This window comes from Papio anubis, chromosome 1 (genome assembly GCF_008728515.1).
Source record: "Papio anubis isolate 15944 chromosome 1, Panubis1.0, whole genome shotgun sequence".
Taxonomy (NCBI): domain Eukaryota; kingdom Metazoa; phylum Chordata; class Mammalia; order Primates; family Cercopithecidae; genus Papio; species Papio anubis.
The window spans coordinates 65,572,313-65,586,887 of record NC_044976.1 but is presented as its reverse complement, the minus strand read 5'-3'; the positions used below and the strand labels follow the sequence as shown (position 1 = coordinate 65,586,887).

The 14,575-nt window shown below is 39.6% G+C and overlaps 1 protein-coding gene across 1 annotated transcript in view; it reads right to left on the bottom strand.

The window, feature by feature from the left end:
* The window catches only part of IL23R (interleukin 23 receptor), an 85,149-nt gene that overhangs the window by 61,355 nt on the left and 9,219 nt on the right, over positions 1–14,575 (bottom strand). The window contains exon 4 of the mRNA XM_009210427.3: positions 13,202–13,325. Within this exon, the coding sequence (XP_009208691.1) occupies positions 13,202–13,325 (124 nt within the window). The remainder of the gene's footprint in view (positions 1–13,201; positions 13,326–14,575) is intronic.

Sequence of the window (14,575 nt, the reverse complement as noted above, 5' to 3'; positions counted from 1 at the left end):
ATGTTGCTATCATGAGTAAATGAAATAAGAAACAGAGTAGATGGCTTCCCACATAATGAAGGACTCATTAAACAACAATTATTCTGAATGAAGAGATACTGGCTGAGGCCAGGCGTGGTGGCTCACACCTGTAACCCTAGCACTCTGGGGGGCCGAGGCGGGCAGATCACTTGAGGTCAGGAGTTTGAGACCAGCCTGGCCAATGTGGTGAAACCCTGTCTCTACTGAAAATACAAAAATTAGTCAGGCACAGTGGCAGGTACCCGTCCTCCCAGCTATTCAGGAGGCTGAGGATTGCTTGAGCCCAGGAGATGGAGGCTATAGTGGGCTGACATTGCACCACTGCACTCCAGTCTGGATGACAGAGTGAGACTATGTCTCCTTTTTTTTTTTTTTTTTAAAAAAAGATATTTATGATATGTGACTTTGACACATTCTAAAGAATACAAATGAAACTTTTAAAATTGCTATATTTCTTATCAGTGAAATTTCTGTTGTATTACTGTATCTTAAGTTAACTTATGCCATTAAATCAAGACGTTTACATAGTTACTTTACATTCTTTCTGAAATAAGATGAAATATAAATACCTTAACAGAGAACTTGTTATAAGGTATGTTAACCTCATGCTAAGTCAGAATTCAAATGTGAAAACAAGGAAATGGCAACTCTGTGTAAGTAGTAAGTAGGACATCTTTGAATATTTTCCAGTTAGAGAAAACCACATTGTATGTTCTTCATTGGTTTGTGGCTAATTCTTTTACCACACATACTGAGACCACAAGTCAAAATGGAAATGTATTTTCAAACTGACAGTAACCATAGTTACTAAGTAATTTAATTCTGCTCTTAAAGTCTACCCCATATTAGCACCTAGACCACAAAGCACTGTTTTAATTGAAGAATCCGATAATAATGACTAATTACACCTTAGGGTTATTTTTATATAGAACTTGTGATATTGTGACATAATAAGAAATATATATTTGGTCTCTGTCTGGTTCCCAGCACACAGCTCCTAAAACCCTTGGAATCTCCAAAGTGCTAATGAGATGACTGATGGCTGGGGGCTCCTGGAGAGGCTCAGGGTAGGGGCTGGTTGCCAGGGGAACCAACAATGTGACGAGAAGATTGAAACTTTCAGTCCCCCCAACCCCCTCCCCCTTTCACCCACCCCCATATCCTCGGAAGAGAGAAGAGCTGAATGTTGAGTAGATCACCAGTGGCCAATGATATGATAAGTCATGCTTATGTAATGAAACCTCCATAAGAACCCAAAAGGACTGGGTTCAGGGAGCTTCCAGATATCTGAACACATGAGGATGCCTGCAGGGTGGCGTGCCCGCATGCCTTGCCCCATGCATCTCTTGCATCTGGCTGTTCATCTGTAGCCTTTGTAATATCCTTTATAATAAATTGATAAATATAAGTAAAGTGTTTTCCTGAGTTCTATGAAACACTCTAGCAAGTTAATCAAACCTGAGGAGTGTATCGTGGAAATCCCAATTTTTAGCCAGTTGGTCAAATGCACAGGTCATGACCCAGGGCTTGTGATTGGCATTTAAGATAGGGTTGACTCTTGTGGGACTAAGCCTTTAGCCTGTGGGATCTGATGCTACCTCCAGGTAGATAGAGTCAGAATTGAATTAAATTAGAGGACATCTAGCTGATGTCTGCAGGAGAAATGATTGGTGTGTGGGGAAAATCTTCCCACATCTGGTGTCAGAAGTGCTGTTGAGAGTAGAAAGGAGAAAAACACTTTGGTTTTTCCTCGTTTACAGAACTGTATATTACAAAGTTTTTAAATATCTTATTTCTATTTCTTTTTTTCATGGGCTAATACATGACAGTTGATTTGTTGAAGGGAGTTAGTATAATGCATATTTTTCTGATGTTCCCTGAGCACCTAGATGTAGTTGTAATTTACAGATTTTCAATAAACATTACAGATTTATCTTGATAATGGTAAATAGTGTCTTTCATTCATTTAATCACTCATTCAATAAATATTTACTTAATATTGACTATATTACAAGTATATTTTTAGATATCGGGGCTACAATGAACAAAACAAATAAAGTCCCAACTGTCATGGAGCACACATTTTGGTGGAAACAAATAAATATAGAATCTGATCTATGTATGGTGAGAAATGTTCAGAAGAAAAATAAAGTGGAGTAGAAAGGTTAGGCAGTTCTGAGAGTAAGGGCGGGTTTTTTGGTTTTTGTTTTTTAGAGAGATGAGGGAAGTCTTATCTGAGAGGGTGACATTAGGGCAATAAAGAACCCTGCGGCTCTCTGGAGGAAGAGCATTCTGGGTAACGTGCAAAGGCCCTGAGGTAGGACATTGCTTGGCCTGTTCAAAGAGCAGCAAAGAGGTCAGTGAGGTTTTACTAGGAAAGGAATTAAAGATGAAATCAGAGAGTTCTGAAAGAGGGGAAAGTTTAGAAGACTTGTAAGGTCACAAAGAGTCCTTGAGGGGCTCTGGCTTTGATCTCTGAGTGAAATGGGAGGTTCTGAGCAGAAGGGTGACATGGCCTGAGGTGCATGTGAAAAGGATTAATGTGAAAACTTATGAGTAAGCAATTCTGGAGGAAGCGAGTTGACCAGTTAGAAAGTTCTTGTACTCCCAAGTGAGCGATGATGTGACTTGGATTTCAGTGTAGGTGGTGAGGTCATTTTACAAGATAGAGCCAGAAGGTTTTGTTGATCAATTAGATGACGGGCATAATAGAGAGGAATCCAGGAGGACATACCTGATTTTGACCTGAATAATGCAAACGATAGAGTTGCCATTTACTGAAATGGGAAATGCAAGTCTGGGGAGAGGAAAACTGGGTGTTTGGTTTTGAAAATGTTAACTTCAAGATACCTTGAATGACAGGTTAGAAACACGGCAGCTGTATTTGGTGGAGATATTCAGACAGAGATATACACTGGGGAGTTTTACACCATAAATTTGAAGGCTATCCTTTAGGAAATGACTGTAGATAGAGATAATAAGAGGTCTGAGGTGTGAAAGTTGCACATACCAGGATGAAATCACTTTTATCAGACCCAGACAAAATAGGGCAGGAAAGGCCTGAAGGAGAGGAGGCCCATGCTTACATGTCTAAGATAAGAACTGTTTCCAAGGACTTTCTAAAAACCTTTCATTCATCCCCTGCTTTGATAAGGTTTATCACTAGACATTCTTTAGGACTGCAGTAATCCAGATAAGACGTTTTTGGAAGACCGCTTACCCAGTAAAACATCTCCACTAATTAACTGACAATCACTCTGGCTTTGAGTCTCTGCAACCAATGAACTCTGTTTCTAAACAGCTCACAGATATCCCTTTTTGGTAATAAAAGGTTCCCTTTATCCTTTCCCTCACCAAATGCACTGCTGCCTTGCCATGTCATGCATTCTGTATTATAATCCTTATTTATATTCTCAGGTAAATGCAACATATTTGGAGATAATTTTCCCTAGTGTCTTTTTTTAGGCTGACAAAATATAGAGCTCTGGGTCACTATGAATTTATCTGAAATGAAGAGGAATCAGCAAAAGAGACTGAGATAAAGCTTCCTGGAAGGTGGGAGGAGCAGCAAAAGGGAGTCCTGTCCTGGAAGCCGAAAGAAGGAAGTGAAGAACTACATTAAATGCTAGGAGAGTAAATGTTTCTGATAAGAAAGATAAAGACTGAGACTAAACCATTCAATCTGGCAATGGGGAAATCATCAGTGACTCTGATAGGAGCTGTTTCAGTGGAGTGGTAAGGACACAAAACATGACTAAACTGGATAAAAGAGAGAAGAGGGAAGATAGAGACAGACAGTACAGAAAACTCTTCTGAATTTTTTCGTAAAAAAAAAAACAGAAATTGGGTGGTAGAGGACAAGGACCAAGGGAGGGTTATGTTTTTCAAAAGGGCAAAGGCTACAGCATGCTTAAAAGCTGATGGGAATGATCCAGTAAAGACAGAGACAATGACAATGCAGAAGGAAGAGAGGAAAGTTTTGGAGCAGTGTCCTCCAGTAGGCAGGCAGGATACGATCTAGTACCCTAAAGGAGAGTTGACCTTAGGGCAATGGTAATTCATCCATAGCAATAGCAGGAAAGATCAAGCATACGGGTACAGATGTCAACGCATTAGTCAATGGGGGAGGCTGTGGTATTTCTCATTGCTTCTGTTTTCTCAGGAAAATAGGAAGCAGGCCTTCAATAGAGAATGAGGAAGGGAAGATACTGGAGAGGAGAGATGAGAGAAAAAGTAATGAAGTAATGACCTGGCTTAGCAAGACAGTGACTTGGCTAGTGAAATGTAGTAGGACTACTGTGTGGCTCTCCCGGCCCAGCTGAGGTTAGTGGTCATGAATATAAAACAGTATCAGTCAGCAAGGTTGTGTTTGTCTCCAGCCGCAATTAGCTCTCTGGGCTCACAATCAGTGAGGAAATGAATTCTAAAATATAAACTGCATTTTGAGTCCTAAAAGAATTACTGAAACCTAACATAGCCTTAAAAATAATATTTGGAATCACATCTAAGAACTCTTTCTGGTTATTAAAAATACGCATGTAGAGAAGAAGATGTGGCAAAAACAAACAGGCCTTATGAATCGACAGAGGAGGCCGCTGAATTTAAGGACTCTAAAATGATATCACATCTAAAAATATTTGCCTTATTGGTCTTCATGGTGCCTGAAAAATCCCAAAATTGGTGTTATTCTAAACTGTTTATGAGCTTGTCATGCACAGAGATGATGTCTTTTTTTTTTTTTTTAAATATCTAGAGTTTAACACAATTCCAGGAAACCATCAAATGCTAAATAAATATTTGCTAAGATGACTTGAATGGGACAGAATTCAGGGCTATCATTCATGCATTCATGCATTTTTATTCAACAAATATTTATGGAGTAGAATGCACTGAGACAGACATTACCAGTGCTTCCAAGATAAAGAAAAAATATATTTACATGAAATTGCTGAAGATAGTGGGACTACAGTAGGGAGATGGTTATTAGCACAGGTTATTTTTAATTTTTTTTCCTATCATTACCCTTTGAAACAGCAAAATACAGGAGGTAAAAGAAAATATGTGAACAGCTACGAGGCTCTGTCTGGCCATGCCACCACAAAGGTGCTGGGAAGATGAAGCAAAACAGACAAAATTCTACTTCACAACTTCACCCCAACACGAGGAGGCCCCTGATGGCACCTATGTTGCCATAGGGGAAACACTGCCTTTCTGCAACTGGAGAAACGAGTAGGTGGTCTCAGGTAAAAAGCTTCTCTGTACATGTGATTTTACTGGAAAACTGAACCACATGAGCTAGAAGTGAAACCTTGCACATGCTGATCTCTACCTAGTTGCCAACGTGGAAAATACCCTAATAACTGAACATTTAGAAAAACTTTAAACCATCACTACCCTCGACCAACGATATTATCAGATCTTTCTCCTGGAGGGAAGAAAAAGATTACATGGTCCTAGAAAGTCGGCTTACTCTTTTCTTTTTTATTGGGTCTAAAACTCTGTCATGAGCTGGGTCTGGTGCGTGGCAGAATCTAGGCTCCACGCAAAGCTCTTTTTTCTCCGGTTTTTCGCCATTCTCCTGCCTCAGCCTCGAGTAGCTGGACCACAGGCATCATCACATTTTTTGTATTTTTAGTAGAGACGGGGTTTCACTGTGTTAGCCAGGATGGTCTCGATCTCCTGACCTCGTGATCCGCCCGTCTCGGCCTCCCAAAGTGCTGGGATTACAGGCTTGAGCCACCGCGCCCGGCCCTTGCTCTTTTCTTTTCTCTCTTCTTTCTTTCTTTCTCTCTCTCTCTCTTTCTTTCTTTCTTTCCCTTTCTTTCTTTCTTTCTTTCTTTCTTTCTTTCTTTCTTTCTTTCTTTCTTTCTTTCTTTCTTTCTTTCTTTCTTTCTCTCTCTCTTTCTCTCTTTCTCTCTTTCTCTCTTTCTTTCTTTCTTTCTCTTTCTTTCTCTCTCTCTGTCTCTTTTTTTGTTTGTTTTTTTTTTTGAGACAGGGTCTGGCTAAGCCAACCAGGCTGGAGTACAGTGGCTCACTGCAACCTCTGCCTCCTGGATTCAAGCCATCCTCTCAAGTAGTTTGGACTCCAGGCACCCGCCACCACACCTGGCTAATTTTTTATCTTTTTGTAGAAATTTTTGTATTTTTTGTATTTTTCACCATGTTGCCCAGGCTGGTCTCAAACTCCTGAGCTCCAGTGATCCACCTACCTCAGCCTCCCAAAGTGCTGGGATTACAGGCATGAGCCACTGCGCCCAGCCCTCTTCTCTACTTTTTTTCAACACATTAGTTTGTTTGTAATTAATCATTAGATAAATAGGTGTTTGTTTCCTTTTCTGACCTGTCTATATTTATGGAAGTTAGTCCTTTGACTTTACTAGAGGAGAACGTCCTTTTTATGCTAACCTTTTATATCTTTTATGTCCTCTTTAAAATGTAATAAAATCCCATTAATCTGGCCTCCATCAATTCAGAACTTGGTTAGGTTTATCAGAGTTTGGCTATAGTTTATTGTTGGATTTTTTTTTTTTTTTTTTTTTTTTTTTTTTGAGACGGAGTCTTGCTCTGTCACCCAGGCTGGATTTTAAGAAAGAAGGTGGGAGAAATAATTCTTAAAATATATATGACCTTATATTATTACTTAACTAGACAATGAGAGGGAGATGCAGGAAATGTCTATTCCTAGTTATCAACTAGAATAATTACTCAACAAATATTTATTGAGCATTTACTATGTGTCAGGCCCCATTCTAGGCTCAATCAATACAGCAATGAACAAATCAAACAAAAATCCTTGCCCACATTAAGCCTACATTCTAGTTTGAATGAATAAATGTACTATTGACATATAAAAGATAAGTCTTTCTTATTAGAGCACATGCAACATCTCTTTCTAGATTTTTCCAAAATTATTGTATTACTTAAAAATATATGAATAAAATTATCTATAATATCCTATAAATAATAATTTTTATGGCTTTACATTAATATTTCCCTCAATCAAATCAGTCAGGTTTCCCTTGGGCCATAATATTATAATATCCTTTGCTATAGTCTGAATATTAGTGTACCCTCAAAATTTGCATGTTGAAACTTAAACCCCAATGTAATAGTACTAAGAGGTAGGGCCTTTAGAAAGTGGGTAAGTCATGAGGGCTCTACCTTCATGAATCAATTTAATGCCCCTATAAAAGAGGTTGAAGGGAGCTGCCTGGCCCCTTCTACTATGTGAGAACATATAGAAGTCACCATCTAAGAGGAACAGACCCTCAAAATCTGTTGACACTTGATCTGGGACTTCCTAGCCTCCAGAACTGTGAGCAATAAATTTCTGTTGTTTACAAATTACCCAGTCTAGGTATTTTGTTATAGTCACCTGAATGGACTAAGACACTATTTTGTGTTGTACTTAATTGTAAGCGTTTCCTATATGCAAGTCACTTCCTATAATTTGCTTTTTTATAAGCTTTGTGGTATTAATTATCTTCATTTCACAGGAGGCTGAGGCTCAGCGAGGCTAAATAACTTTTCTAAGATTACACAGCTAGCAACTATGGCTAATACTGTTGGATGACGGTACCAAACTCCATTTATAATGCCCTTCTGCCAGGTTCCCATCCAGACAGAGTAGACATGTGACACCGTTGTGGTCAACTCAATGTAGGTGGAAGTCCACAGGAGGAACTCCTTTGCTCTTTACCACTTTTCCTGCCTGGAACTTGGATGAGAAGCCTGGAGATACAGCATCTGAAGATTAAGGTCAACACGCTGCATATCGCAGAGTAGAAAGAGGAAAAGAGCCTAGATCCCTGGGGTATTGCTGAATCATCATGCCACCTGTTATTACATGTAATTGTGACCTGATATAAACAAGGCCATGTCTATTTAAGTGACTGGACTTGAGTAGTTTTTTTGTTTTTGTTTCTTTTTGTTTGTTTTGAGATGGAGTCTCACTCTGTAGCCCAGGCTAGAGTGCAATGGCATGAACTTGGCTCACTGCAACCTTCACCTCCCAGGTTCAAGCGATTCTCCTGCCTTAGCCTCCTGAGTAGCTGGGATTACAGGCATATGCCACCATGCTCTGCTAAATTTTGTATTTTTAGTAGAGTTGGGGTTTCACCATATTGGCCAGGCTGGTCTTGAACTCTTGACCTCAAGTGATCCATCTGCCTCAGCCTCCCAAAGTGCTAGGATTACAAGTGAGCGCCACTGCGCCTGGCCTGCACTTGAGTTTTCTGATATTTGTATCATAAAAAACACCTGACTGATGAGTTTCAGAACTGGAAATTAAATCTAAAACTCTAAAGCTCATGCTCTTTGCAATGAATATTTCTGAAAGCATTCTCTTTAGTAAACTTAGTATTTTCAGAGTGACTTTTTGAGTACTGAGAACAATCTTAGTAGTCATAACTACTACAAATATTCCTTACTTTATAACGTGAATGTGTTCCTCAAACGTCATGTGTAAATAAATTTAAACATATATAATTTTGAACACATTAAAGGATTTTAAAAGAAATATATAATACATAGTTTTATAAAATATTCAGAAAATATTTTTATGATACTAAATAGGAAATTAGGTGGGGGTTAGCAAGTTTAAAATTGTATCAAACAAATATATTTTTTCAAATTGTGGTTCATCTATCCGGAATTTGCAATGCAGATTTACTATCAGGAACCTCAGAAGGCAGGTAAGTCAGGCTTGAAAGAATTAGCCCGCACCCACTAGGATGGCAATAACCAAGATAAAAACAAAGGTTGACAAGAATGTGGAAATACTGGAACCCTTATACACTGTTGGTGGGAATGTAAAATGTGTGACTGCTTTGGAAAACATTATGGCAGTTGAACAAAAGATTAAACACAGAGTTACCAAGAGACCCAGGAATTCTATTCCTAAATATATGCCCAAGAGAAATAAAAATATGTCTACACAAAACTTGTACACAAATATTAATAGAAGCATAATTCATAATAGCTGAAAAGTGGAAACAACCAAAAAGTTCATCAACCAAGGAATAAATAAATAAAATGTGTTCCAAATAATAGAACATTATTTAAAAAAGGAATAAAGGGCCAGGCGCGGTGGCTCACGCCTGTAATCCTAGCACTTAAGGGAGGCCAAGGCGGGAGGGTTGCCTGAGCTCAGGAGTTCCATACCAGTCTGGGCAACATGGTGAAATCCCGTCTGTACTAAAATACAAAAAAAATTAGTCGGGAGTGGTTGTGTGCACCTGTAATCCCAGCTACTCAGGAGGCTGAGACAGGAGAATCACTTGAACCCGGGAGGCAGAGGTTGTAGTGAGCCGAGATCGCACCACTGCACTCCAGCCTAGGCGACAGAGTAAGACTTCATCTAAAAAAAAAAAAAAAAAAAAAGAAAGAAAGAAAGGAATAAAGTACTGATACATGTCACACCATAGATAACCTTGAAAACATTATGCTAAATGAAAGAAGCCAGTCACAAAAGACCACATATTATATGATTCCTTTTATATGATGTGTCCATTGTAGGCAAATCCACAGAGACAGAAAGCAGATAGTGGTTGCCATGGACTGGGAAGATTGAGGGGAAATAGGAAGTGACTGCTAATGGATGTGCTTTTTTTTGGCATGATGAAAATGTTCAATATTGATTGTAGTGATGGGTGGATGTGATTTTTTTGGGCATGATGAAAATGTTCAATATTGATTGTAGTGATGGGTGCTAAAACTCAAGGAATGATATACTTTAAATAAGGAGAATTGCATGGTAGATGAACTATACTTAATAAAGTGTTATATTAAAAACAAAGGAAGAATGAATTAACCAAACAACCAGGATCAGCAGTTCAGGAGATCCTTCCAGGTTCGGGGAGATAGTGAATATCCTCAAGACACTAGGCTCTCTGTCAGTCTGGCACTGCGTGGTTTTTCTGTGAGCTTGAAGTGCAAAGTTTGCTGCCATACTGCCCTCACCTTCAAATCCCTAAAGTTGACTTAGCAATGAGACTCTAGTTGTCTCGCTCTCGTGGCTTTTCTACTTTACCCTACAGGCAAGGGGTAGAGGTTTAGTCTCCAATGGTTTAGCCAGAGAGATCCCCGTGAAAATCCCTGCTCCTTTACTTCTTAGTCAAGTGACTTTGGAGAGGTAATGTGAGCTCCTCAAGCCATCTGTAAGACAGGAACAATAACAGTCGTTCCCCCACAAGATTGAGAATTGAAGATGTCATGCACATGAAGTACAGAGCACAGTACTTAGTATATTGCATCTCATCCATCAACTCTACTCATCCCTGATATCAGAGTTTTCATCATCTCTTTGGTACTGGAATATGCCTCCGTTTAACTCCTGTTCAGAATGAAAGGTGTATGCCTCTTGCCCATGGTATGCAGCTGGTAGCTCCAGGTCTAGTAATGTGTTCATTAAATCTGTCTAGTTTCTACATGCACTTTCTTGAATGAAGAGGTATTTCTTTTTATGTTTCACTTAATCAAAATTATTCTGAGTATCCAACAGGTGGAGAGAGAGAGAGAGCAAGATTAGGTTATTCTCTTCAATACAGACCAGGTTTGGTGACTGGGAGAATTGCTTGAACCCAGGAGGCAGAGGTTACAGTGAGCTAAGATTGTGCCACTGCACTCCAGCTTGGATGACAGAGACCCTGACTCAAAAAACAAAAACAAAAACAAAACAAACAAACAAACAGAAAACAAACACCCTATAAATAAATAAAAAGATTACTTTTTTAAAAAGAAGGTTATTCCCTTCCATAATGATGAGAACTGAACAGAATATTTTAAAGATGCCCTGCGATCTAGACCTCCACATGCCTGCGGCAGAAAATAAGTTAAGAAGACAGTCAGGCAACCTATGTTCAAATTCCACCTCTCCTCTGCAACTGTGTGGTCCTGGATACATACCTGACCTCACTAAGTCTCAGTTCCCTTGTCTATACAAATGGGAAAAATAATTGCATGCATCTGTCTTAGTCTCTTTCAGCTGCTATACAAATACCTTAGACTAGGTAATTTATAAACAACAGAAATTTATTGTTTACAGTTCTGGAGGCTTGGAAGTCCAAGATGAAGGCATCAGCAGATTCAGTGTCTGGTGAGGGCTCACTCTCTGCTTTATAGATAGCACCTTCTGGCTGTGTCCTCACAGGGTAGAAGGGCAAAGAAGCTCTCTTTCAGGCCTCTTATGGAAGGGCAATAATTCCATCCATGAGGGCTTCACCCTCATGACCTAATCTCACTTCAAAGGCCCCAACTCCTGTTACTCTTGCATTGGGGGTTGGTTTCAACATATGAATTTTAGGAGGAAACAAGCATTTGTAGGATCCCAGTGCTTCACATGGTTGTACAGGTATTAAATTAGGCAGCATTTATAAAGCTCTTGGCCCAGTGCTTGGCAAACAGTAAGGGTCCAATAAATGCTTTAAAACATAGTTTGTGAAATGTTTAAGAATTACTGACAGAAAAAAAAGTGTACTTCAAAAACACCACAGAAGGCATTTTATTTTATTTTATTTTATTTTATTTTATTTTATTTTATTTTATTTTATTTTGAGATGGAGTTTCCCTCTTGTTGCCCAGGCTGGAGTGCAATGGCGCAATCTAGGGTCACTGCAAACTCCACCTCCCGGGTTCATGCGATTCTCCTGTCTCAGCCTCCCGAGTAGCTAGTATTACAAGTGTGTGCCACCACACCCGGCTAATTTTTGCATTTTTAGCAGAGACAGTGTTTCACCATGTTAGTCAGGCTGGTCTTGAATTCCTGATCTCAGGTGATCCATCCGCCTCAGCCTCCCAAAGTGCTGGGATTACAGGCATGAGCCACCGCGCCCAGCCGGCATTTTAAATTATTTTATTTTATTTATTACTATTTTTGAGACAGAGTCTCACTCTTTTGCCCAGGCTGGAGTGCAGTGGCATGATCTCAGCTCACTGCAACCTCTGCCTCCTCGGTTCAAGCAATTCTCCCTGTCTCAGCCTCCTGAGTAACTGGGATTACAGGCACCTACCACCATGCCCAGCTAATTTTTGTATTTTTAGTAGAGATGGAGTTTCGCCATGTTGGCCAGGCTGGTCTCAAACTCCTGACTTCAGGTGATCCACCAGCCTCAGTCTCCCAAAGTGCTGGGATTACAGGCATGAGCTATTGTGCCTGGCCTGGAATTTTATTTTTTAATAAACTAAACAAAACAAGAAACACGAATAAGGTGAGCAACTTGTCCTAGTTTGCCCACAACTTTCCAGGTTTTAAAACTGAAAATCCTTTGTCCTGAAAACCCCCTTAGTATGAGACAAACAGGAAAGTTGATCAGCTATACAGACACTAAATTTAAGATTTGAGGGTCAGTATTAACAATTAATAGCTTCCATGAATTTAGTGGTAATGTGGCATGATTATACATACTTTAAAAGCCAAATTCCACATAATGAATTAGAACAAACTTGTGTATTTAGGTTTTATTTTTAGGCCCATTTAAAGATTAAAAATCATAGCAATTCGGGGAAATTAAGTTGTTGAAACCCTAGAAGAAGAATAGAGCAGGTATTTAAGCAATATTTTATTTTATTTTATTTTATTTTATTTTATTTTATTTATTTTATTTTTTGAGATGGAGTCTTGTTCTGTCACCCAGGCTGGAGTGCAGTGGCGCAGTCTTGGCTCACTGCAACTTCTGCCTCCCAGGTTCAAGCTATTCTCCTGCCTCAGCCTCCCGAGCAGCTGGAATTACAGGTGCCCGCCACAATGCCAGGCTAATTTTTGTATTTTTAGTAGAAACCAGGTTTCACCACGTTGGCCAGGCTGGTCTCAAACCCTTGACCTCAGGTTATTCGCCCAACTCGGCCTCCCAAAGTGTTGGGATTACAGGTGTGAGCCACTGTGCCCATCCTAAGCAATGATTTAAAACTGTGCTGGGCTGTACCACCATTAGGCCCCTGCTACCAATTACCTACAAATGAATAAAAAGGGTTGAAAGATCATAGAATACTTTCCTGCCAGAGTGAAAATATTAATGGCCCGAAAAGGGCATTGGTAGGTTCACTGATCATAAGTAGGAAATTAGGGATAAATCAGGGTACATATTTAATGTTTGAGGCTGATTTCTTGGATCTCTGGTGGAGGCAGAGCTCTGGCTGAACCAGGGTGGAACTGCTTATATGAAGCCGTGAGGAAGGGACCTACCTCTTCACATGCACCACGTATTTTGTGTCTACGTAGGTGAGCTTCCCAGCATTCCAGGTGCAAGTCATGTTGCCTGAATATTCATAAATGACACAGGTTACCTCATCAGGAACATCTGGCGGATCTGCAACAAAACATATCACTTAGGAGCTGCCATAAGAAATATGAAGTTCTCGATAAAGTAGTCAGTTGAGAAACTGACAATTTTATTTGAAAATCAGGTCAATTAGCACTCAGCACCTCCCTGCTCCTCATTCCATCCCTACTACCTTACCTTGCAACCCACTTTACCATCAAGTATCCATTCCTCTTCTTCTTATACTTGACTATATTATCCTAAATTCAGTCTCCCCCAGCTACTCCTATATCTTTCTCTTTTTCTTAACAGCTAAACACTTTTAAAGAGCCTATTATTCTTCATTTCCCATATGCTTTTGAACCCAAAACAATCAGGATTCAGCTTCCACAATTCCACCATTGTTGCTAAGGTCTTCGATGACTTTCTCTTCAACAGACCCCATCTCTTGTCATTTGTCACTGAAAATTTTTTATAAGGAAGAAGGCTATTTGTTCCTTTTCATCTATTTTGTAATTAAAATAAAAGTCCACAGAAAATCTCTGCAGCATTTCATATTTTGCCCACTCCCTCCTTGAAAGCTCTCTGTTTTAAAGGTGCGTGTGGTGGCTCACCCAGTAGTCTCAGCTAACTGGGGGGCTGAGACTGGAGGGATCCCTGGAGCTTAGGAGTTTGAGGCTGCAGTAAGCTATGATCAACACACTGCACTCCAGATTGGGTGACACAGTGAGACCTTGTCTCAAAAACAAGACAAGAAAAGAAACCTCTTTGCTTTTGGCTCTTGCAAATGGGTTCTTTGTAGTTTTCTTCTACTACTCTGGCAGACTATCTTCTTCTCTTGCACATTTTCCACTACTCATTTTAAAAGTTTAGTGTTCATACATGCAATAAAATATTATTCAGCCTTAAAAAAGAAGGAAACTTTAATACATGCTACAATGTAGATGAAACTTGAAGACATTATATTAAGCGAAGTAAGCCAGACCCTGAAGGACAAATATTGCACGATTCCCCTTCCACAAGGTATCCGGAATAGTCAAGCTCGTAGAAAGTAGAATGGCAGTTGCTGTGGCTTGGAGGAGAAGGAAGTGGATATTTGTTTAAAGGATACAGAGTTTCAGCTTGCAATAAGAGGGTTCTGGAGATAAATGGTGGTGATGGTTGTACAACAGTGTAAAGTTTAGTGTTCATACATGCAATAAAATATTATTCAGCCTTAAAAAAGAAGGAAACTTTAATACATGCTACAATGTAGATGAAACTTGAAGACATTATATTAAGCGAAGTAAGCCAGACCC